Source organism: Balaenoptera acutorostrata, chromosome 5 (assembly GCF_949987535.1).
Source record: "Balaenoptera acutorostrata chromosome 5, mBalAcu1.1, whole genome shotgun sequence".
Taxonomy (NCBI): Eukaryota; Metazoa; Chordata; class Mammalia; order Artiodactyla; family Balaenopteridae; genus Balaenoptera; species Balaenoptera acutorostrata.
The window spans coordinates 81,960,610-81,986,130 of record NC_080068.1 but is presented as its reverse complement, the minus strand read 5'-3'; the positions used below and the strand labels follow the sequence as shown (position 1 = coordinate 81,986,130).

General features: G+C 35.6%; 1 protein-coding gene across 10 annotated transcripts in view; it reads right to left on the bottom strand.

Moving 5' to 3' along the window:
• Positions 1 to 25,521, bottom strand: part of ARAP2 (ArfGAP with RhoGAP domain, ankyrin repeat and PH domain 2) — a 211,959-nt gene that overhangs the window by 46,774 nt on the left and 139,664 nt on the right. For 9 of the 10 annotated variants that reach the window (XM_057547413.1, XM_028165607.2, XM_028165610.2 and 6 more), the window contains 5 exons: positions 25,109 to 25,256; positions 23,544 to 23,612; positions 21,061 to 21,135; positions 18,189 to 18,306; positions 4,014 to 4,142 (listed from right to left, as the gene is read on the bottom strand). In XM_057547413.1, coding sequence (XP_057403396.1) covers positions 4,014 to 4,142; positions 18,189 to 18,306; positions 21,061 to 21,135; positions 23,544 to 23,612; positions 25,109 to 25,256 — 539 coding nt within the window. The remainder of the gene's footprint in view (positions 1 to 4,013; positions 4,143 to 18,188; positions 18,307 to 21,060; positions 21,136 to 23,543; positions 23,613 to 25,108; positions 25,257 to 25,521) is intronic. The other variant, XM_028165609.2, reaches the window with a different exon arrangement.

Below are 25,521 nucleotides of genomic sequence, written 5' to 3'. Positions count from 1 at the left end.
GAGAAAGCCCTCGCACAGAAACAAAGACCCAACACAGCCATAAATAAATAAATAAATAAATTTAAAATAAATGTGATTTGAATAAAATATAAAATCTGGTTTAAAAAAAAAAAAAGGATTCCTTCTAAAAAAAAAAATTCTTCATTAAGCAAGAAGGTGGTATCAAACAAAAGTATATGCCTATAATTTGTTGCATAAAATCAGAAATACCATCATGCAATTAATGAAATGCAAGTCGTGTGTGTGTGTGTGTGTGTGTGTGTGTGTGTGTGTGTAGATAAAGGAGAGACAGGAAGAGATAGGGATAGGTAGACAGACACTAAGATTTGTGGCAATTAGGTATCAGGTATGATGAGACAGGTGCGAAGGATGTGTCAGTGCTACTTTATGTTTTAAGAAAATATTAACACAATAGCTATTCATTACTGAGAGAAAAGTATGGTTGTAACCAACCAGCCTTGTTTCAAACTGTGCTAATTTCCACTTGGCCCCCAGGTTAGAATAAGAAAATCTTAAGAAAGGAAAAGAAATCCTTAACATTGTTGCGTCTCTGCTGTGAAGAGCCATGTGTTTCTGAAGTGATTCCAGTTTTTCTGCTAACAAATTGACAGAGAAATCACATTTGATTTACTTTCATTATTTTCCTTTTAGATCCCAATTTTAAGGAGTAGTGCATGTAACGAATGGAGCAATAATTCTGGAGTAGGTGGTCACTGTGATTGATTTAGGAGACATTTGCCAAGACAGAGACAAAGTAGACTGAATACCTAACCAACCTAAAATCTATCACACAGGGTACCCCATAAGAAGTACTTAGAATCCCCAGGTTACTGTAAGACACGACTATAAGAAAAAATCATGACTTTAGAAGTTGATTTTAAAAACAAACAATAGGCCAAACCTTCTTTAAAATGACAATCCTAAATGCACACAGATGCAGAACCAACCATAATGAAAGAGATTTTACTTTGACAATCTGAATATAAATCAAGCTCTAATGAAAAACATGTATAAAAATTTTATTGGCTAGAAAACTAAAAAAGAAAGTTAAATATTTACTTCATAGGTACTCCTATTTCTGACCAAAAGTACATAACTACTAATATGAAATGGTCTAATTAATGTATTTCCTGAGGGTGTTACTCTAAAACCTGACTTTTTTTTCATGCAGAGGGACATAATTTCCTGGTAGAAAGAACTATTGATATCATAACAAGTTGCATATTGGTTTGGCCAGCTGAGGTGGGTAGAGTGTAGGGGCAGTGATAAGTTTCACAGCTCCCACCCTGTCAGAGGAATGCAGGAGATAGGAGAGTAGCACAAGAGTTTACTGACATTTTACTCTAGAGAATATTTCATCCAAATCTCAGAAACTGTCATGTAAGCCTGCTTTCCACTGCTCGGGTTCCCCAGTTTTTGTGCAAGGTGCTTTGTCTAGACCTTACAGAAGCCTGATGCTTTCACAACAGGACACACTCACAACCCCCAAAAGGGGACGCGTACAATAGGTGACGCATCATTTTAATGCCCAATCTTCCTACCAAGTTTGTGGGTAGAGCAATTTATAGTTTGTCACTCGACCATTTCTTGTTGCCCTTAAACAACAAAGATTTTACTCAGATGTGATTGCTCTAAACCCACTCAATCTAACATCGCTGATACAGCACTTAATGCCATCCTTGCTTTGCGTTATCCCTCAGGCCCACCTGCACAAAACCTTCCTTTATATTATAGCCTTTTAAGATCTTATTCTTGTCTCGTTTTATTCACATAGCCAGTCTACTAGCATTCAAACAAGAGCTAAGTTTTTGCAACATGGAAAATTAACAGACATTTTAGAGGGATAGTAGAAAAAGGAAAATTCTCACCAAAAAAAATTCAAATTTACCTGAAAAGATGACTTATTTTCTAAAAGAAAAGAAGCCATGAGAACCTATAATGTATTTCATAATGCAGACAGGAGTTTGTTCATGAACTCAATACGTTTCCTTTATCTCAATGTTAAAATGAAAGAATAACAGAATTTAAGAGCTAGGCCAGATTTCAAAGGTTACCTAAATCAGAGATTCTCAACATGACACCATTGACATTTTGAGCCAGATTATGCTTTGTTGTAAAGAGCCTTCCTGTGTATTGTAGCATGTTTCACAGCATCTCTGGTCTCTAACCACTAAATACCAGAAGCACCACCCTACCCAGTGTGACCGTCAGAAATATCTCCAGACATTGCCAAATGCCCCCCTGGGGGACAAAAATCTCCCCCACCTGACAATCACTGCTCTATGACAGGGATGCTTGTAGCAGTCATATGATGAGAGAGAATTTCTATTGCAATCATTGAGCAGTATACAGAGGATGTGGCCAAAATCATATGTAGGAGTAAGAAAGAAGTTAAACAAGATAAAGGTGTCTAAAAGGCTAAATTTCTACAGCAAAAAGAACACATGTTCTGTTTATTTAGATGCTAGTAAGACCAGAATGACATAGAAGCTGTTAAACTGCTTGCATTTTGTAAAAATACTTTTGTGTAATTGTAAGATATGAAGGGCAGAGTTATGGACTGAATGTTTATGTTTCCCCAATTCATATGTTGAAACCTACCTACACGGTATCAGGTTTTAGGAGGTGGGGCCTTTATGAGGTAATTAGGATTAGATGAGGTCACGAGGGTGAATCCTCAGGAATGGGCTTAGTGCCCTTGTGAGAGTCACAGAGAGTGTGCTTCCTCTCTCTGCTCTCCGCGCTGGGAGGATACAAGAAGTCCCCAGTCTGCAACCTGGAAGAGGCCTCTCACCAGAACTTGGCCAGGCTGGCACTCTGATGTCAGACTTCTAGTCTCCACACTGTGAGAAATAAACTTCTGTTGTTTATGAGCCAACTAGTCTATTGTAGTCTGTCATAGTAGCCAGATTATCATGAAATCAGAAACATATCAGATTAGCCTGGTACAATTAAGAACTTGCTGACTTATGGCTACTAGCTAGAGAGTCTGCAATCATACCAAGTAGCTTTACCGCATTTAAGAACTGTACCAACCTCCCCATCTTTTTTCTTTTTTTTTTAATAATTAGAAGTAAAACCAATCTGTACTCAAATCTAGTACTTAATAAATGTGTGATCTGGAGGCAACTTACTTAATTTCTCTGAGCTTCCCTTTTCTCAGTTGTAAAATTCAAATGATAATATAACTCATGGAGAAATTTTAAAAAAAACTATAAATGAGTTTTGGTATGCAGAGAGTTCATTTCATAATACCCGATTAATAAATAGTAATGGTTATTATCAATATGAATTATAAAAGTTGTGGTAAATTTCATCTTATAAAACTTGAATCCTCTGTTTTTGGGGTTGGGTTATAGACAGTGTGGCAGGAAATCTTTTTCTAATCTGTCAGATAATGTCAACATAACAGAAAAATCTAAGTTTCAAAATGAAAGTTTTCTGATACCTCAAACAAGTTCAGAGACTGTCTTATATGGATCCCCTGTGCTAGCTAACTTCTTATTTAACCTTACATGTATACATGTCTTCTCCCAGTTGGATGGCAAATATCCTTATTGGAAGTATTTATTTTGTATTTGTTTTCCAATATTACTGCAAAATAGGTGAGAATTATAACAAGCACACAATCTCAGAGCTTGCGATTCTTGAATGCTCAGAGAACTTTCAAATGTAACTATAATTCAAGATGATTCACCATCTATCTAAAAATTAGGAAAACACTTAAGCATGGCAAATAAATAAAATAAACCCAAAATCTTAAAAAGATGAATCATTCCTGCTAAATCTTTAATTTGATATGGTCAAATTAACCAACTATTACCACAGTCCTACCCACCAGGAAAATATGACCCTGGCACTTGGTCTATATTCTTCTTTCTAACAATAATGGCAGTAGATTTTTCATTTAGCTACTCATTTTTACATTTTCAAAAAACACTTGTGTCATAATAATTATCCTTTAACCACTTGAATTTTCAATCATAGTTGCAATGTGAAATAACAGCACCTACCATTATAGTGTTTAACTGTGTCAATGGTTAAGAATCTCTTCACCACAAGATAAGCAGATCCAGGTTCAGCTAATGAACTCCACCGAAGCACCTGTTCCAACACATTTTCTGTGTAGTGAAGAGGGCGCTCTGCAAACAAAAACAAATCAAATTACAAAAAAAATCTTAACTGTTTTTAATTATAAAATTTAAAAAGTCCTTTTAGAAAGCTCTGTACAAGACAATAAGCATGACTGTATCTTACGGTACACAAGAATAGTGCTAGGACTACATACAGGAAACCCTAAGACCTGGAACAGCATTAAGCACATAATAAAATTTACTGTATAAATAAATCTGTGCAGGGACATTTGTTTGTTATGCAACTATTTAAAAAAAATTCAGAGATACTAATCTTTAAATAAAATTTCAGAAATATAGCCAGCTTTTCATACAACAAATTAGTTAATTACTCTACTTTTTAATTTAAACAACATTCTGGTTTGCTTATGGAAGCTGTGTATTTGCATATGCAAATAATAATTATAAAAGGACTAGTAAAATTAGTCTTGTCCAGTACTAAGTAATAACATAAATAAACCCTTTGTTTCTCCCAACAAGACTAGCATAATTTGTGATCAACATTAGTGAACAACTTGCAGCTGATACAGTCAAGTTACATGAAATTATAAAAGATAACTTCAACAGAGAACATAAGATAATCATTATCAAACAGTACTGAGTAATCTATGTTTAACTATTAGTGGAAATATCAATCAGAAACATTATGTAGCAATATTATACATTAATTGTTCATATAATAGGCCAACAAGCAAGAAGTTTATGACATCTTAAAGATTTCTCCTTGGTAGAAGGATGTGATCTCACTCACTCTTGTGAGAACACCAGAATCACTACTAACTGCTGAACAATCATTGACAGGAAGACACTGGAACTCACCAAAAAAGATACCCCACATCCAAAGACAAAGGAGAAGCCACAATGAGACAGTAGGAGGGGCACAATCACAATAAAATCAAATCCCATAACTGCTGGGTGGGTGACTCACAAACTGGAGAACACTTGTAACACAGAAGTCCACCCACTGGAGTGAAGGTTCTGAGCCCCACGTCAGGCTTCCCAACCTGGGGGTCCGGCAGCAGGAGGAGGAATTCCTAGAGAATCAGACTTTGAAGGCTAGCGGGATTTGAATGCAGAAATTCGACAGGACTGGGGGAAACAGAGACTGCACTCTTGGAGGGCACACACAAAGCAGTGTGTGCGTCGGGACCCAGGGGAAGGAGCAGTGATCCCAGGGGAGACTGAACCAGACCTATCAGCTAGCGTTGCAGGGTCTCCTGCAGAGGCGGGGGGTGGCTCTATCTCACCGTGAGGACAATGACACTGGCAGCAGAAGTTCTGGGAAGTACTCATTGGTGTGAGCCCTCCCAGAGTCTGGCATTAGCCCCACCAAAGAGCCCAGGTAGGCTTCAGTGTTGGTCCCCTCAGGCCAAACAACCAACAGGGAGAGGACCCAGCCCCACCCATCAGCAGGCAAGAGGATTAAAGTTTTACTGAGCTCTGCCCACCGGAGCAACAGCCAGCTCTACCCACCACCAGTCCCTCCCATCAGGATACTTGCATAAGCCTCTTAGATAGCTGCATCCACAAGAGGGCAGACAGCAGAAGCAAGAAGAACTACAATCCTGCAGCCTGTGGAACAAAAACCACATTCATAGAAAGATAGACAAGATGAAAAGGCACAAGGCTATGTACCAGATGAAGGAACAAGATAAAACCCCAGAAAAACAGCTAAATGAAGTGGAGATAGGCAACCTTCCAGAAAAAGAATTCAGAATAATGATAGTGAAGATGATCCAGGACCTTGGAAAAAGAATGGAGGCAAAGATTGAGATGTTGCAAGAAATGTTTAACAAAGACCTAGAAGAATTAAAGAACAAACAAACAGAGATGAACAATACAATAACTGAAATGAAAACTGCACTAGAAGGAATCAATAGCAGAATAACTGAGGCAGAAGAACGGATAAGTGACCTGGAAGACAGAATGGTGGAATTCACTGCTGCAGAACAGAATAAAGAAAAAAGAATGAAAAGAAATGAAGACAGGTTAAGAGACCTCTGGGATAACATTAAACACAAGAACATTCGCATTATAGGGGTCCCAGAAGGAGCAGAGAGAGAGAAAGGACCCAAGAAATATTTGAAGAGATTATAGTCGAAAACTTACCTAACATGGGAAAGTAAATAGCCACCCAAGTCCAGGAAGCACAGAGAGTCCCATACAGGATAAACCCATGGAGAAACATGCCGAGATACATAGTAATCAAATCGGCAAAAATTAAAGACAAAGAAAAATTATTGAAAGCAGCAAGGGAAAAATGACAAATAATATACAAGGGAACTCCCATAAGGTTGCTGATTTCTCAGCAGAAACTCTACAAGCCAGAAGGGAGTGGAATGATATACTTAAAGTGATGAAAGGGAAGAACCTATAACCAAGATTACTCTACCCAGCAAGGATCTCATTCAGATTCGATGGAGAAATCAAATTTTTACAGACAAGCAAAAGCTAAGAGAATTCAGCACCACCAAACCAGCTCTACAACAAATGCTAAAGGAACTTCTCTAAGTGGGGAACACAAGAGAAGAAAAGGACCTACAAAAACAAAACCAAAACAATTAAGAAAATGGTAATAGGAACATACATATTGATAATTAACTTAAACGTGAATGGATTAAATGCTCCAACCAAAAGACACAGGTTTCTTCCAAGCTAATGAAAAATTATTAAAGGTGTATTTCTGAACTGGAAGGAAAGAAATTAACATTTAGTTGCAGCTAAATCAATGTTTAGTACAAATTGAATTGACAGCCCAGGTTATACTTCTGTTACCATCTTGGGGTTAATTTAAGCATTTTTGGCTATGTCTCCCAGGAAGGGGAGAAAATATAATAATAGTCATGTTTACACCAAGCCAGATTTATTGTTATGACTATCCTGATATCCCTATAGAAGTTGTGCTGTGTTTCTTTTTTATTCTACTTTAATAGAAAGTTTAAAGCAAATATTTAATTGCTGACTCAGAAATTTTGATAGTTACACACAGATTTGGGAGTTTGTTGGTCTCATTTGGAGACTTCCTTTGGACCCTCCTTTATGTACCTTTTAAAAATAAAAATGGAAATATCTTCATTTTTTTCTCATGTTATTTATAAAAGTAATATAGAGATATAAAGACATCCTGGTACATTCTAAAGGGCAAGTATGTTGCTCAGCATACCTCTTTGAGCTAAGAGACTTAATTAAGAATGTTATTATGCCTAAGTCCATGAACAGGCTTGCTATAGCCCAAATGTCTTTTTTTCAGGATAAGTTTGTTTTTTCTGATGTTACCATCACATTTATTCAATACCATGAGATAACATCATGACTTACAAATACCATGGTTATCATTAATAATAATGCACAAAATAAAGAAACAGAATTCCCTGAAACTTAGTAGAAACAGAATATGAATTTACTGCTTCAGTGAATACTGTTTATTTTACTGTTTTTTTTTAAATAAATTTATTTGTTTAAAAAAAAAAAGACACAGGCTTGCTGAATGGATACAAGAACAAGACCCATCTATATGCTGTCTACAAGAGACCCACTTCAGACCTAGGGACACATACAGACTGAAAGTAAGGGGATGGCAAAAGATATTCCATGCAAATGGAAATAAAAAGAAAGCTGGAGTAGCAATTCTCATATCAGACAAACTAGACTTTAAAATAAAGAATGTTACAAGAGACAAGGAAGGACACTACATAATGATCATGGGATCAATCCAAAAAGAAGATATAACAATTATAAATAAATATGCACCCAACATAGGAGCACCTCAATACATAAGGCAACTGCTAACAGCTGTAAAAAGGAAATCAACAGTAACACAATAATAGTGGAGGACTTTAACACCTCACTTATACCAATGGACAGACCATCCAAAATGAAAATAAATAAGGAAACACAAGCTTTAAGTGACACAATAGACCACATAGATTTAATAGATATTTATAGGACATTCCATCTAAAAACAGCAGATTACACTTTCTTCTCAAGTGCACACGGAACATTCTCCAGGATAGATCACATCTTGGGTCACAAATCAAGCCTCAGTAAATTTAGGAAAATTGAAATCATATCAAGCATCTTTTCTGACCACAACGCTATGAGATTAGAAATGAATTACAAGGAAATAAACGTAAAAAACACAAACACATGGAGGCTAAACAATACGTTACTAAATAACCAACAGATCACTGAAGAAATCAAAGAGGAAATCAAAAAATACCTAGACACAAGTGACAATGAAAACACAATGATCCAAAACCTATGGGATGCAGCAAAAGCAGTACTAAGAGGGAAGTTTATAGCTATACAAGCCTACCTCAAAAAACAAGAAAAATCTCAAATAAACAATCTAACCTTACAACTAAAGGAACTAGGGAAAGAAGAACAAACAAAACCCAAAGTTAGCAGAAGGAAAGAAATCATAAAGATCAGAGCAGAAATAAATGAAAAAGAAACAAAGAAAACAATAGCAAAGATCAATAAAACTAAAAGCTGGTTCTTTGAGGAGATAAATAAAATTGATAAACCATTAGCCACACTCATCAAGAAAAAGAGGGAGAGGACTCAATAAAATTAGAAATGAAATAGAAGTTACAACAGACACCACAGAAATACAAAGCCTCCTAAGAGACTACTATAAGCAACTCTATGCCAATAAAATGGACAACTTGGAAGTAATGGAAAAATTCTTAGAAAGGTATAACCTTCCAAGTCTGAACCAGGAAGAAATAGAAAATATGAACAGATCAATCACAAGTAATGAAATTGAAACTGTGATTAAAAATCTTCCAACAAACAAAAGTCCAGGACCAGATGGCTTCACAGGTGAATTCTATCAAACATTTAGAGAAGAGCTAACACCCATCCTTCTCAAACTCCTCCATAAAATTGCGGAGGAAGGAACACTCCCAAACTCATTCTATGAGGCCACCATCACCCTGTTACCAAAACCAGACAAAGATAGTACAGAAAAAGACAATTACAGACCAATATCACTGATGAATATAGATGCAAAAATCCTCAAAAAAATACAAGCAAACAGAATCCAACAGCACATTAAAAGGATCATACACCATGATCAAGTGGGATTTATCCCAGGGATGCAAGGATTCTTCGATATGCGCAAATCAATCAATGTGATACACCATATTAACAAATTGAAGAAAAAGAACATATGATCATCTCAATAGATGCAGAAAAAGCTTTCGACAAAATTCAACACAAATTTATGATAAAAACTCTCCAGAAAGTGGGCATAGAGGGAACCTCCCTCAACATAATAAAGGCCATATACGAAAAACCCACAGCAAACAACATTCTCAATGGTGAAAAAATGAAAGCATTTCCTCTAAGATTAGGAACAAGACAAGGATGTCCACTCTCACCACCATTATTCAACATAGCTTTGGAAGTCCTAGCCACGGAAATCAGAGAAGAAAAAGAAATAAAAGGAATAGAAATTGGAAAAGAAGAAGTAAAACTGTCACTGTTTGCGGATGACATGATACTATACATAGATAATCTTAAAGATGCTACCAGAAAACTACTAGAGCTAATCAATGAATTTGGTAAAGTTGCAGGATATAAAATTAAGGCACAGAAATCTCTTGCATTCCTATACACTAATGATGAAAAATCTGAAAGAGAAATTAAGGAAACACTCCTAATTACCACTGCAACAAACAGAATAAAATACCTAGGAATAAACCTACCTAGGGAGACAAAAGACCTGTATGCACAAAACTATAAGACACTGATGAAAGAAATTAAAGATGATACCAACAGATGGAGAGATATCCCATGTTCTTGGATTGGAAGAATCAATATTGTGAAAACGACTATACTACCCAAAGCAATCTACAGATTCAATGCAATCCCTACCAAATTACCAATGGCCTTTTTTACGGAACTAGAACAAAAAATCTTAACATTTGTATGGAGACACAAAAGACCCCGAATAGCCAAAGCAGTTTTGAGGGAAAAAAGTAGAGCTGGAGGAATCAGACTCCCTGACTTCAGATTATACTACAAAGCTACAGTAATCTAGACAGTATGGTACTGGCACAAAAACAGAAATATAGATCAATGGAACAGGATAGAAAGCCCAGAGATAAACCCATGCACATATGGTCACCTTATCTTTGATAAATGAGACAAGACTATTCAGTGGAGAAAAGACAGCCTCTTCAATAAGTGGTGCTGGGAAAACTGGACAGGTACATGTAAAAGAATGAAATTAGAACACTCCCTAACACCATACACAAAAATAAACTCAAAATGGATTAGAGACCTAAATGTATGACCGGACACCATAAAACTCTTAGAGGAAAACATAGGAAGAACACTCTTTGACATAAATCACAGCAAGATCTTGTTTGATCCACCTCCCAGAGTAACGGAAATAAAAACGAAAATAAACAAATGGGACCTAATGAAGCTTCAAAGCTTTTCCACAGCAAAGGAAACCATAAACAAGATGAAAAGACAACCCTCAGAATGGGAGAAAATATCTGCAAACGAATCAATGGACAAAGGATTAATCTCCAAAATATATAAACAGCTCATTCAACTCAATATTAAAAAAACAAACAACCCAATCCCAAAATGGGCAGAAGACCTAAATAGACATTTCTCCAAAGAAGACATACAGATGGCCAAGAAGCACATGAAAAGCTGCTCAACATCACTAATTATTAGAGAAATGCAAACCAAAACTACAATGAGGTATCACCTCACACCGGTCAGAATGGCCATCATCAGAAAATGTACAAACAACAAATGCTGGAGAGGGTGTGGAGAAAAGGGAACCCTCTTGCACTCTTGGTGGGAATGTAAACTGATACAGCCACTGTGGAGAACAGTATGGAGGTTCCTTAAAAAACTAAAAATAGAATTACCATATGATCCAGCAATCTCACTACTGGGCTTATACCCAGAGAAAACTGTAATTCAAAGGACACATGCACTCCAATGTTCACTGTAGCACTATTTACAATAGCCAGGTCATGGAAGCAACCTAAATGCCCATCAACAGATGAATGGATAAAACAGATGTGGTACATATATACAATGGAATATTACTCAGCCATAAAAAGGAACGAAATTAGGTCATTTTTTGAGACATGGATGGATCTAGAGGCTATCATACAGAGTGAAGTAAGTCAGAAAGAGAAAAACAAATATGGTATATTAACGCATATATGTGGAACCTAGAAAAGTGGTACAGATGAACTGGTTTGCAGGGCAGAAATTGAGACACAGATGTAGAGAACAAACGTATGGACACCAAGGGGGGAAAGCCTTGGGGGGTGGGGATGGTGGTGTGATGAATTGGGTGATTGGAATTGACATGTATACACTGATGTGTATAAAATGGAGGACTAATAAGAAGCTGCTGTGTAAAAAAATAATTAAAATTAAAAAATTAAAAAAAATAAAGATTTCTCCTTGATAAATACTCATTCATATACATCTGTTTTATGTAAGCATATTTTTAAATACATCACAAGTTCTTAGCATAGAGTTAACAAAAAAATCACAGGCTTTTAAAATTACAATCAAAGTTTCATAGGAAAGTGTTTTGCTGATCAAAATATGCCAGTCAGTTAATAAAATGTTATGACAGAAGCATATGCTGAGGAAAAAAGAAATTCAAGCCTTTTCACAGTACACTGAAAATAGCATAATTGAAATAGAAGAACATACGCTCTAACATGAAGATGTTGATGTAACTTTCCTGGTACCATAGCCTTTATAAGTCAGTTCAGCTCTTTCATACCCTCCTATATGTAAAACGAATAGTACTTGGCTTTTTGTTTTTGGTTAAAGTAGTAATTAATGCTAATGACAAACAACAAAGCGTATGTCAATAGCATCACACTTGTATATGACCCATGCTATTTTAATTGGTAATAAAATCACAAGTGAAAAAGACCAAATATATCACATTCTCCTTAATACTCGTCTCCCAGAGAAGTTCAACTACTTGCCTAAAGCCAAACAGCTGGTAAGGAACAAAGATTTGACTCTCAAATGTATCTGACTTTACAGCCCCAAATCATAACTACTACACTTGGTTTTATTTTGGACAAATATGTAAACCTCCCCATGATGATTTTCACACATGTAATTTTGGGGAAAAAGTATCAACTCACCAAGATATTTCTGAGGACTAAATAAGGTAATATAAGCAAAGTGAAAAACAATTCAGTTCACACTTTCTCCTTTACTTTCCTATCCTTAGTGAGAAGATGGTAAGGAAATAAGGTAGTTTCAACATCCCATATGTAAAGAAACTGATGATATTGCAGTTGGCTTGGCAGTGGGAATGATACTCTTAACTGCAAAACTATCTGGATTGAAATAAAAGCATACTCTCCTTTATTACAAGATTAAATTTGCAATGAGACTTCCAAATATCAGAACATTTATATTAAAGAGGGTCACCATTACAAGTAGATACAGTAGTGATAGTTCTGAAGTGCTCTTAGTTATCCTGAAATATATCACAGCAGACATAGAGATAAATATAGATGTGCAAAAAATTAGCCAAGTATGTTTTTCACATCAGTCTCATAGTATGAAATACTTCAGGAGAATGAAAATCCTGAAGATCCAAGTTCCTGCTTAATGACAGAGCTGAAAAATGGGTTGAAAAGATAAATATTTTAAATCGCTAGACTGTCAAATGATACAACTATAAAAGAAAGAAGTAAGAGGCAGGAAAAATGGACTGAGTCATCAAACGTTGTTGGAATATAAATTCCTACAAATAAACAAGTTTTTATTAATAGTTACATTTACAACCATCTGTCATGATAGATTTTATGCTATGTAAGTCAGCTGGCATTAGGGCATTATTAGAAATAACTCATTTGCACACTATCTCTAGCATTAAAATTGCTGAAAATTCAGTGTAGTTATTTAACAACAGGTCTGGAGGTGGTTCTTTTGCTAGGTAAATCATGTTCTCAATAGTTTAAAATCTTGTCCACAGAATTAAACCTGGCCTACCTTGTTAAATAGAGAACTATTCATTTCCACCTGAAATAACAGGTGTTGTCCTTAAACTTCTGGCAGGAATGACACAGGATTTCCAGAGACAATTATGACTTCCTTAATAATTAAATTTTTAGTGCCAAGCCTAGAGCCATGCAAGTCTTTCTCTGCCCTATCCACATACTCAGAGGGTGACAGCACTTGTGTTAATCAAGAGAAGAGCTAGAAAGCCTGATTAAAAATGAACTGATCTTCCATTTCATAGTAGCTATGAGGAGAAGGAAGAAAACATTTTGTTATGATATTGCTGTGTAGAAAGTAACTGCTTCACAAACTTGAACCTCTCAGTGAGGAAGCCCACTTAAATGAGGTCCCGTTGGCAGTTAATTTTTTTCAGCATATGAAGAACCTAAGGGGTATGGGACTACATTGGCAGGGTACAGGTTCATTTTTAAGATGAAGCATTAAAATAACAGTGTACTTTATAAGTATGGTGAAAGTGATACCCTCTCCTAAGGTGGGCTTCAGCTTGTCCTGATGATTGCCTGGCATCTTTCAAAGAATGAAACAGAGAAAGACCTGTTCTCCATCTAGTACAAATTTCAAATGTCCCACAGACGTTCATTTAAAAGGAAAACCTACTTATAAACTAACAGCTTAGAATCTAACTCAGCTTTACATATAAATTCTCAAAATATTTTATATGGTTTTAATGTGGTGTTTTTTTCCCCATGACTCTAGCTACTATATGAGCAAAAAAAAAAAAAAAAAAAAAAAGACTGTGCTTTGTCTGTCAGAACTTTTCTAAGAGTTGTTTACCATTTGCTATGGTCTGAATGTTTGCCCCCTTCACACGCCCCCTCCCCAGTTCATATGTTGAAACTAATCCCCAATGTGATGGTATTACGAGGTGGTCCCTTTGCAAGGTGATTAAATCATGAAGGCAGAGCCCTCCTGAATGGGTTTAGTGCTCTTATAAAAGAGATCCCACAAGCTCCCTTCTATCATGTGAGGACTCAGTGAAAACATGGACATCTGTGATCCAGGAAGCAGGCCCTCACCAAACACCAAGTCTGCTGGTGCCTTGATCTTGGACTTCCCAGCCTCCAGAACTGTGAGAAGTAAATTTCTGTTGTGGAGTTCTGTTTTAGCAGGCTGAACAGACTAAGATGCCATTTCACCAATGATGGCAATTCTGCTAATGATACATGAGTCACAAACTGACATGCTTGTATCAGTCTGCATTTGTAGCTGTCACATCCATGATAATTCCATTTATAAATTTAAGAATATATTTTCATTATCTTCGACTATATAGGAATGTCTGAGCATTTATGTATTATAATACATATTTTCCTTTTACTTATCTCTATAATTAGGTTATAACATTTTTTTAATGGGTATAATAGAGTATCTCAGGAGAGTAAAGGGACCAAACAAAATATCTATTATACAAAGGGGGCACTGGAAAAGACAGGGTAGAGAGCTATTGTTTTAAAAGTTACAGGTACCTAAAATAAAATCCAGCACTTCTGGTTCACTTACTTATCCATTCATTCATTCATCCATTCATTTATTTATGGTTGCTTCAGTTACTTGGAGGATTTATATTTACATTAGAAAAAGCACCAATTCCCTGCCGACATTCTTCCTATCAACTACAATCTTGTGACTACCAATGCCTTCACTTTTATCTTCTTTTTACATTTCACTTTATCTTCCCTGCATGTTACTAGAAATAAAGCTCTTAACATTTCAGAAGGTCAGGTGGAGCACACAGGTCCCATCTGCTCCAGTAAGCCAACATAATCACAGGCCCCTTTGTTGCTTTCTTAGCTTTGTTCCTCTAAAAGCAGTGAAAATAATCTTAGTTTTCCCTTCTGGCAATTTCGACTTGAATGGTTGACCAGACATTAAAACCATGCCAAATTTGAATTCCTAACTCCATCAGATGTATTCTTTCTTGATGTACATGGGGTGTTCCTTTGATTACATATTTGGACATTCACAAGTCAAAACAGCTTGAAGTCTCCTAGTCTTTTTATATCTTCATCAAAATAACTTTTTTTTAATTAGTGAGAAGGAACCAACAACAACAACAACAAAAAAACTTGACTCCAATCTTACCATTTGTGATGTACTAACGGGCACATGCAAGTTGATAATTAGTCATTTTCAGGGTAAGCCTCCCTTCATTTTCCCAGGTGAAATTTAAAAAGACTGTTTCCAGATATATTGCAATCTCTCTTCTAGCTGTACATAATTCTTCCTATCCTCATCCATTCTGCTTACTCCTCTCAGTCCGAAAGACCAATGCCCAAAGGCACAGACCTCCAGAGCTGTGACACAGGGATATGCTTTGACTCAACCCCTGAGAGAACAAGGGTGGTAGGGAGAGGATGCTTACCCCCAAATCCATGATTCATTTTTTTGCTGTGGCTCTCCTAAAAACAAACAAACAAACAAAAAAAAACAGCAACAGAAGCATGCAGGAGACCATCAGCTGTCTAAGAGCTAACCAGGGCTTTGATATCTCCTAGTGGTTCCTAATCTATAAGCAGAAATCACTTTTTTTGTGCCTTCCGTATTTGGATACATCTATCCAAGCAGCAACAATCCCAGTCACTCAGGTTCAGAATGCACCCCTATCCTGTTCCACCTAAGTTAACAAGATATTGAAAATATGTTCCACATCATACACTATGCCAGAGGTACCAAGAGATATAAAGATCTAAAAGATATGGTAAATCCTAAAGAACATAAGGCAGAGCCAGGATATATGGGGGTATTTATGGTTTCAGGTCTTATATTTAAGTCTTTAGTCCATTTTAAGTTTATTTTTGTATACGGTGTGAGAAAATGTTCTAATTTCATTCTTTTACATGTAGCTATCCAGTTTTCCCAGTACAATGATAAGTCTGTCTTTTCTCCAATAATGAAAGTTTTTAAATGGTTTTAAAACAATATGAGAGAGTGGCATGGACTAATATAAACTACCAAATGTAAAATAGATAGCTAGTGGGAAGCAGCCACATAGCACAGGGAGATCAGCTCAGTGCTTTGTGACCACCTAGAGGGGTGGGATAGGGAGGGTGGGAGGGAGGGAGACACAAGAGGGAGGAGATATGGGGATATATGTATATGTATAGCTGATTCACTTTGTTATAAAGCAGAAACTAACACACCATTGTAAAGCAATTATACTCCAATAAAGATGTTTAAAACCACAACCACAACAACAAAAATGATGAAAATTAAAAGAAAAAAAATAAAACAATATGATCCTATTTGTGATTTAGAAAGATAATTCTGGCAGTAATGCTGACAGTTATCTTTTACTCACAAGTATGATGAAGCTGGTAACCTATCCCCTCCCCTTAAAATTAAACAAAAATCAAGACATTACCACCATTGAACCATATAGTAATACAAAAGTGTGCTTCACTTGTGCAAAAGATTTTAATTGTATGGCAGCTAGTACTAGGCACTGTGCCAGAGACACAGACTGTACTAAAGATAGAAAAAAAGAGAGTCCCTCCTTCCTTCTAAAGAGTTCTCATCAAGAAAGACAAAAATAAACCCACATATAGGCATTATAAAAAAAGATAAAGACAAAGTGCAATGGAACCCTTAGTCTGGGTTTTAAAGGAGGTAAACGGGTGGGCCAGAGGGGGAAGAATAAAGGCACACTTGGGAAACACCTGCTTGCACGTTAGTCAAGCACAAAGGGTAGAAGTGATCGTCTATAGAGAAATGTAAAATGAGAAAAGATGGTAAAAGATCAGAGCAGCAGAAACCCACTGCTTAGGGAACAGACAGAGGAAGAAGAATTGACAAATGAGATAAAACGATTTGAGCACCAGGAGGAGAATCCAGGCAGCAATGAAAATAGAGTGAACACTTTCCAAGAAAAAGGGAATGGTCATTAGCAATAAATGCCACAGTAAGGACAAGCAAAGTAAAGCCGGAAGCAAATCCACTGGACTTGGCAGTTGGGGGTCACAGGAGTCGTTTGACAAAGCACCTTCTGTGAGTGGGGCAGACTGAGCCCGACTATGGGGGAGACAGTGTCAACTGACACCGAAGGACCAGTGTCACTGAATCTTGGCAATGAATATTGGAAAGTAGTGTTTTAATACAAATTATATTTTTAAAGAATTGTGCACAATAAAAAGAAAAAAAGGAATAAAAACATCAAGATGGAATAATGAAAGACAAAGTATTTGATAATCCCATTTCATTCTAACACTGATTACAAGACTCCTAATAATACATGATGAGGTATTTTAACGTTCAGTTTTAATTTTTATCTTGAGCTTGTGGGTGGCAAGATTTTACTTTTGGCAGTTTGACATCTATACTTGAAAGGGTCCCAAGACCTTAGCAGGTATCAGCTAGACAGATGGTCAAGGTACAAAGACGTTCTGCATCTTATTTTTTTTTCCTAGAGGTCTTTAAAACCAAATGGTGTCATTACAATGTTAGGCTTATTACTCTTGGGGAAGTCAAGGTGTTTTAAAAGTTCTCTTTATCCTTCTGCATCTGAGATAAAAGATGACAAAATACCTGATTCACTCCACTAAAGATGAAAAAGAAAAAACGAAAAGTAAGCTTCTGCTAGGCTTAAAACAATATTATTTTAAAAAATAATAATAACCTTTTAAATCAGTACTCTTGTTCTTGTTAAATAAGTAGCATACAGGAATAAGGTAGAATAAGGTGGATGGTGGTGGTGACATTTAGAATATTGTTACAAATCAAATTGCTTGTTCTTATAAATAAGGCCTTATTTCCTGAGGCAGCAACATACATGCCTAATGCTTTATACTATATGTTTATGGTCAATAAAATAATCTAATTACTTTGATGAGTAAAATCATAGGAGGGCAACCTCAAGTGGCACTAACATATATCAACACAGGCAATGAGGTAGAAGGGAAGTCATAACGAGATGTTAAGCTTTAGAAAAACATAAAATGTTAGTAATGACTTGTCACAAAAATAGTATTTCTTCATACTTTAAGCAATTTAAGAATCCCTACCATGAGAACCACTTACCAAGCTCTTCATTTTCTATGACTTCAAATGTGGCCCAGATATCATCTTTTGTAGGAATTATATTTTTTATTGCTAATATGTCATTAGTTAATTCTTCTGCTTCCATCACGGGAGATATCTAAAAGAGAAGCAAAATTTCCTCAGAATATATGTCAGACACAGAAGTGGCCTTTGCTAGGGGGGTAATACTCCCCCATCTACCACCTAATGATACCCCAAATGTCCTCTTAGTATGTTTAACTAGCTTCTCTAAGCACATGGAGAAAGCCTATTCAGATCTTCTCCATATAATGTAATACATTTTAATGCATGTGTAAAAAAAAATCACCATATAGGCATAATCAGAGAGAATATTTTTTTCTCACTTAGTGAACAGTTAGATCACTCAAAAAGGGAAGAACATACCTACTCATACTAAGACCTTCCACAGACATTGGATCCAGTGGTCTACTAGGGGTAAAACTTTTCACTCAGTTCTATAATTAGGAGTTCCAAGGAGCTTGGTGTATTCAGCTTGGGCCCTAAATTATACACAGTTGACTGCTGTCTGCCATGCCAAAAAGCCCCAGGGGTTTAGTGGTCTGTGGTGTGCCCCACCATGCCAAGTGACAGATGGTGGGACACCGAAGTATGCTCGAGCCAGGTTTTCAGGGCACAGGGCAGAGTCTGCAGTGTCAGCCTGGGGGCCAGCTCTACAAGAGTCCCAATGCCTCAGGCCATTGCATAAGCATGCCACCTTCATCAGGGACTTTGGGGATTTTTGATTTGTTTCTTCCTGGTTTTGGTTTTGCCAGCCTTACAGGTATGCTGGCCAAAAGCAAGTTGGCTTTCTCCAATTAGAATTTAGTTATAATGTTAAACAAATAGAAGATGATTTAAGCATTAGAATATTGCAGCTGCAACTTAATTATACACGTTTTCAGTAAAACTATGTACCTATTCAAAAATTTCTTAGAAAATGTGCTCACTTCCCTTTCTCCTGTCCATTATTAATCATAAGCATACTGCACATATATAAATAACATACATTTTTCTTAAAGGTAATTCATATAGTCTATCTTTTGGAGTTCATGGAATTTAGAGCTTTCTTTGGAATATATTAATGATACAGTGAAGTCCATTATTTGCTATTTAGAAAAGCCTAATGTAATACAACCTTAAAAGAAAAAAAACATTAGCATGGGAAAAGTAGAGCACGTTAAGCAGCTGAAACATCAGTAGATGAGTCACTTCAGTGACACCACTCATCAGAATGGCTTTACACTTTTTTAAGAAGTGTAGCCCTTTCTTAAAATAAATAATAAAACTGAGAAACCAAACTAGTGAAATAGTCAGCAGGGAGTTCCTCAGGTTGACTTAGGAATGTAAGACTGGAACTCATTTCCTTGTCCCAGGTGACACCCAAGGCCCCTCTTAAGAACACCTAGAACTCCACGAAGCACATTTTGGGAATCATTACTCTAAGCAATATACACATCAGTATAATGATCATCAGGTTTGGAATATGATGATTAAGGTTTGCATCCTGGCCTGAATGCTATTAATTCCCAGTTTCTACTCATATAAATGTGAGACATCACCTGCTTCAACTACCTCCTTGGGTTGAGGTAATGATCAGCCGAAATAAATGTAAGAGTCGTGCAAAGTTTTAAGCATTAAACGAATGTTAATGATTATTTTTGTATAGTTTTTGTTATGTTTTTCAAGAGAATTTAGAGTTGCTGTAGGTGAAACTGGACAGTCCTTTATGTGAATATACTTAAAATAAGAACTTTGCTCAACTGTAATAACTTCTGTTATGGCTTTATTAGTCAGATAAGACTAAAACGAGCTACTAGAGTGTTTATGTGTAAGTGGAGTTAAGTCATGTGCTTTGACTACCTCTTCCAGCATTAGTGATGGACTTGTGCTGATTAATCTCTACTACTTCCTCATGTCCCCTGTGATGAACATCTCATGTTCAGCATAACAAATAGATGGGGACGAGGAGGGGCAAGGCAGCTCGTAGTAGTTCAACTGCACAACTAAGCGAGTAATCAGTGCCAAAGAGTCATAATGTGTAATCATTAAAAACATATAAAATAATAATTACAATATCTTTGACCTAAGTAAAGTCCAGAAATATCTAATGTTAAGACCCTGTTTAATCTTGGACTTTAAAAATGATAAGAAGCTAAAGCTAAATTTCTACTGTTAGATGGCATCACGTCTATTCTGCCTACAGAGAAAGTAGTCTCACTCTCGCTAAGGCAGACTAAGTACAGAATATGGTTACACGAGAAGGATCTTTTTAATTCAGAACAAATGGCTAACTAATGGTCTCAAGGAAGAAGAGAGTTATTGAATATTCAAGTACATTGAAAGACTGGAAGCTAAAGTCTAGGATACAAGGGTGGGGGATTAATAATAATAGTACTACTAGTAGTAGTTATTTATTAAACACTTATGTACCAAGCCATTTGCTAAGTGTTTCATAGGCAGGATCTTATTGAGTCCTCACATCAATGCTATGATGTAAATACTGTAATTCTCCCTCATTTTACAGATCAGAAGATTGAGACTCAGATGGAGTATATAAGTTGCCTAAAGTTAAGAAGGAAGAAAGGAGAGGAGCAGGTGATTGAGCTCATGCAGTTCTCCAGAACCTATCGTACATCCTAACCATAACCTAAAGAACATAGGATGGTCTCTTTCCAAATCATTAAAACATGGAATTCCCGGAGGATATTGGCATGAAGAGTCAAACCTGTCATGACTTGAATTGGACATGTAAAATAAGACAGAAGAAAAAATAGAAAATTCAAGATATGCAAACTAATGCTAACACTTATGACTTCCAACAGTACTCTTTACATCCATCTTTAGGGCTCACCCGAATTATAATACTGCAGTCAGCTTCCTTCCTTTCTACATATACTTCAATTAACAAATCTCCAGCCTGGGAAACCTAGAAAAGGGCAAATGTGAAGAGAGCAAATGTAAGTATCTTGCAAGAACACACACATGACACTTAAGATGGTTAGAAAACCCTAGTCATATTTCTAAAGATTTTATAATAAAGAAATGAGATCATTCCCCCTGTTAACAGCATAATGATACCCATTTTCTGGATGTGGTTGATTAAGGACAAGGAATCTACACAAATGACATAGTTAGCAAACACAATCACAATGCAGTTTTTTCTCTCTTACTCAAAAGTTTAGTGACCTCACATACCCTTAACATTCTTATTGAGATAATGAATCTGGCTACAGTGGAAATAAAGAGATGATAAGTCCAAAAATTGAAATTTGAAGATAAATTAGGTCAGAGCTGTGTTAAAATTACAAATAGAAAAAGTATATTTAGCAAATAAAATTAAAAGTGAAGTGATAGAATAAGGAGATAATAAAGTTAAGTTTTTATTTTAATTACCTTTAGCCAAGCATCAAGTGCTAGGTTATTTGGGTCACTGTTATAACCAAGAAGACACACTAAGTGAAGAATACACAAGCCAGAAAATAAAAAGCATAAGATATCACTATGTAGACTGACAGCATATGTGGAGAAGATTAACAAAGAATGAAATCAATCTGTGAAAAATATTTTGAGTTGCTTTTTTCAGAAATTCCTTTAAGTTATGTAAACACTTGGAAATAATATCCATCACTTATTTTTAAAAAAAGGTCATAATGGAAGAATGATCTTTCCACAGTTAAATCTGCCTCAGAATCAACCTGATGAGTAAATTTAGTGGAAAAACATTAAAAATGTACTTTGAAGAACTGCTCTTAGTTATTCTGACACTACAGGCTTAGAAAAGCTTATTTCCAATTTTTCTTCCTCACTTTTGGTGCTACATAAAAATTCTAGGGAAGAAAAGATACAGTTGACATTTTTACTTTTCCCTATGTTTGCATAAACAACTCTCCAGGAAGGACACATTTTAAAAATTTAAAAAGCAAATACAAAGAACTCATAGCATGCGGCCAAAAACAAGAATAGCTAAGAAATTCAAACAGGGATAAGACTTAGAGACTGTCAGAAAACTACTTCAGAGGAGTTTTGAATGGACTAGAGAAAAGCTCCAGCAAAACAACAGATTTTTTCCAAACTGTTCTACTTTTCTTTCCCAATTACTCTATTTTATAGACAATTCTTTTCTTGTTTTACTGACTTCTACTTAATCAGAAAGCATTCAAGGCTCATTTCTTTATTGTAGTATGAATATAAATGCTAAACTTGCAGAATGGTACTCATACTTTATCCAACAACGATATAGACAGTGCTGCCAAAGATTATCCCATGGGCTCACACAATCCTTTATTTCATAACTGAAACTCTCCCCGAAAAGCAAGAATCCAAGAGAACTAACTGATAAGGAGCCACTGTTTTTAGTGTTACTGCTAACTTGTCTGGAGGCTGCATTAATTACTTTGGGTCAAAATGGAGGACATACTGTCTTAGAGAATTAATGTCATAGTATTAGTACTCGGGGAGCTAGGCACTAGGATGAAAGCCTTTCCTCATCTCCTTCATATGGAATGATAACTCCGACAACTTCTCTAATTAGTTGTGTGTATTTCAGGAATGAGGTGAACTTAGGGTTTGACTAAGAAGGAAGCACTGGCCTCACCCTATGAGTGTATCTATATGGAGAATTTATTGATATTTGACCCACTTCTATTATTTGCATTGGTACCCTGAATCCACTACAATTCCTAGTTATTAGAAGACCAACTTTAAGAAAGTCCAGTGAATATTCATCAAACAAGGAAAGGTACTCTGGAAAAGTATAGTGCAACCTGAACACACAAATCCGGTATGATGCAACCAAGGAAAGCAAGAAAAGATCTAGAAAAGTCAGCTTAAGACATAAATAATATATGTTACAAAGAGCACAATAGAAACATTCCCACTAGTGCAATCATCCAAGAGCATGCAAAGCAAAAGCATATAAGAAATAACTTATTTCAAAAGGATAATGGAAAGAATCATTAGGGAGTCTGAATTTTCAATTTATTCTAGTATTTCTTTTGACTTCAAATGCTTCTTTTGAAATCCACTAGTATTTTCAATAGTGCTTTTATAAATGAAAACTGATTTTAAAAAGGACATTTTGATAAGATTAAAACTGATTTTTCCACCTATGTTTTAAAAAATTTATATTAGCATACTTTGGCATTTTGCATATGTGCAATGCTACAGAACTTCACAACTATTTTATCTAGGTTCTTTTTCCCCATTACTTTTACCTTGCTTCAAATAGGAATTTGAAAATAAACACAACAAATGTTTACTTACAATGAAAGTTTTTTGGTTTTTGTTGTATAAAAAAAATTTTTTTTTATCAGAGATCTAACTATTACTACTCACTTGAGTGTCTTTCCACTTGGTAATAAAGCTATTCTCTATGTCCATTTGTTTGACTTGGTCTTCTTTAACCTGTTTAAAATATAATTTGGGACATTCTAATAAAACACAAGGAGTGATGGTACTCATCCTCACATAACTTTCTTCAGGAATTTAAAGACCAACACATTAAAAATAAATGAGAATGGCCATCTTTAGCAGCGTGGGCCCACAAAGCTAGGGCAGAAATAAAGCCAACTAGATAGAGCCTCATAAAGTTCAGAACATCTTATGATGATATCATTTCAGGCTGCAGGTCCCATCAATGGAATCCCCTTTGCTGAGGCAATTTAATTAGCAAAGGGGCTGATGATGTGTTTGATAGAGTTTATGTAGGTTAACAGACAAGACTCATTTCTCAAACAGAAATGTTGATTAAGTGCTTATGAAATTTTCGCCATTTGGTTAAAGTTGGATTTAACAAAACTATGTAGATAAACATTTTTATTAATTTAACAGTACAAAAATAGAAAATAAAGAGAGCATGCAAAGCCACACATTTTTTTTTCTAGGTCTTTCATTTCTCAGCATCAGAACTATTGCAAAGAAGTTGCTATTGATCAAAAACAGTGGACACGTATAGGAAGAAGTAAAAAGGAGATCAAAGAGCAAAGAGGATCCAACAATTCTGGTCTATTCCTATATAAATTAAGATACAAACTCTGTTATTTTATTTTATTAAAATATAGTTTCTTTCCCTTTGCTAAGGAATCTTTTTATCAGTTATTGTAAGAATGTACGAACTCTACAAAAGGTGACCTGTTACATTAAGCTATTTGACTTCATCTGGTATATACATAGCCCTGGAAAACAAGGGGTCTTGTACAAGACTGCTTAACAGAATGCCCCAAAAGGTTAAATGGCAACCCTGAGATGGCAGAAGCAGTTAAGCAATGGAGCTGGACCTTTGACCCAGATCCCTTATATTCCACCCATATTCAAATCCTAGGCTTATTTCGTCTATTTTTACTCCTTTGAATTAAGAAATCATCCCTATTCTAACAGTTTTCTGATGAAACATGAAAATATGAACTTCATAATATAGCAAATTGAAAAGTCAAATAATTAGAACAGAGATGACTTAATAAAAACCACAGACTGTTAATTCAGAATTTTCTTTTTTTCCAGTTCATGTGCAATTAAAAGAAAACACTAAAATGCTTTCAACTGCAAAATTTATCAGCCTGATGTATATTACCGAATTTGTGAAATTCACAAATTTCATACCTCTAAGTAGACATACTTAATGCATACATATACTGAGGAAAAAAAACATAGAAACACTATAAATAGAAATATTCTGTCCAAGACACCAGATGGTAAAAAAGCTTTAGAAGCAGCCAGATTTAAATGAATGGCTATAGCTTAAAAAGCTAGTTATATCTAAAAATTTAAGGATCATATAACTATCTGTTATTTTCTTTAAATATTCATAAAGACCTGAATAAAAACATCCCAAAATACACATTTTTGTTTGCAAACAGTAACATCAAAACTATTTTTACAATGGCAGGATATAAAATATTTACCTCAAATATTTCAACATAATTATTAATTAAGTCCTCAATTACATTCACTTCTTCACTAGTTTGTCCCTTAGTTTGAAACAAACAGGAGGAAAAAGCCAAGGCCAAATTGTGGGCGTTCATGTGATTGATTTCTGAGCATTTCTGAACCCTGTGAGAGAAAAGCAGAGCTTATTACAATGTATTTCTATTTGAAAATTTCATAGAACTTATAAGTCTTCATACTCATTTATTTTTTCTCTCTCTCTCTTTTTTAATACACACATATTGAAAGTCTCTGATATAAAAGGTACAGTGGTGATTTAAAGAAAAATACACAGTTCTTTCTTCCAAGTAGCTCACAGTTTAATTAAGAACATAAGAAAGACTACTGTTAAAGATATTACTACAAGTTACAAAGCAGTACTTGATCACTG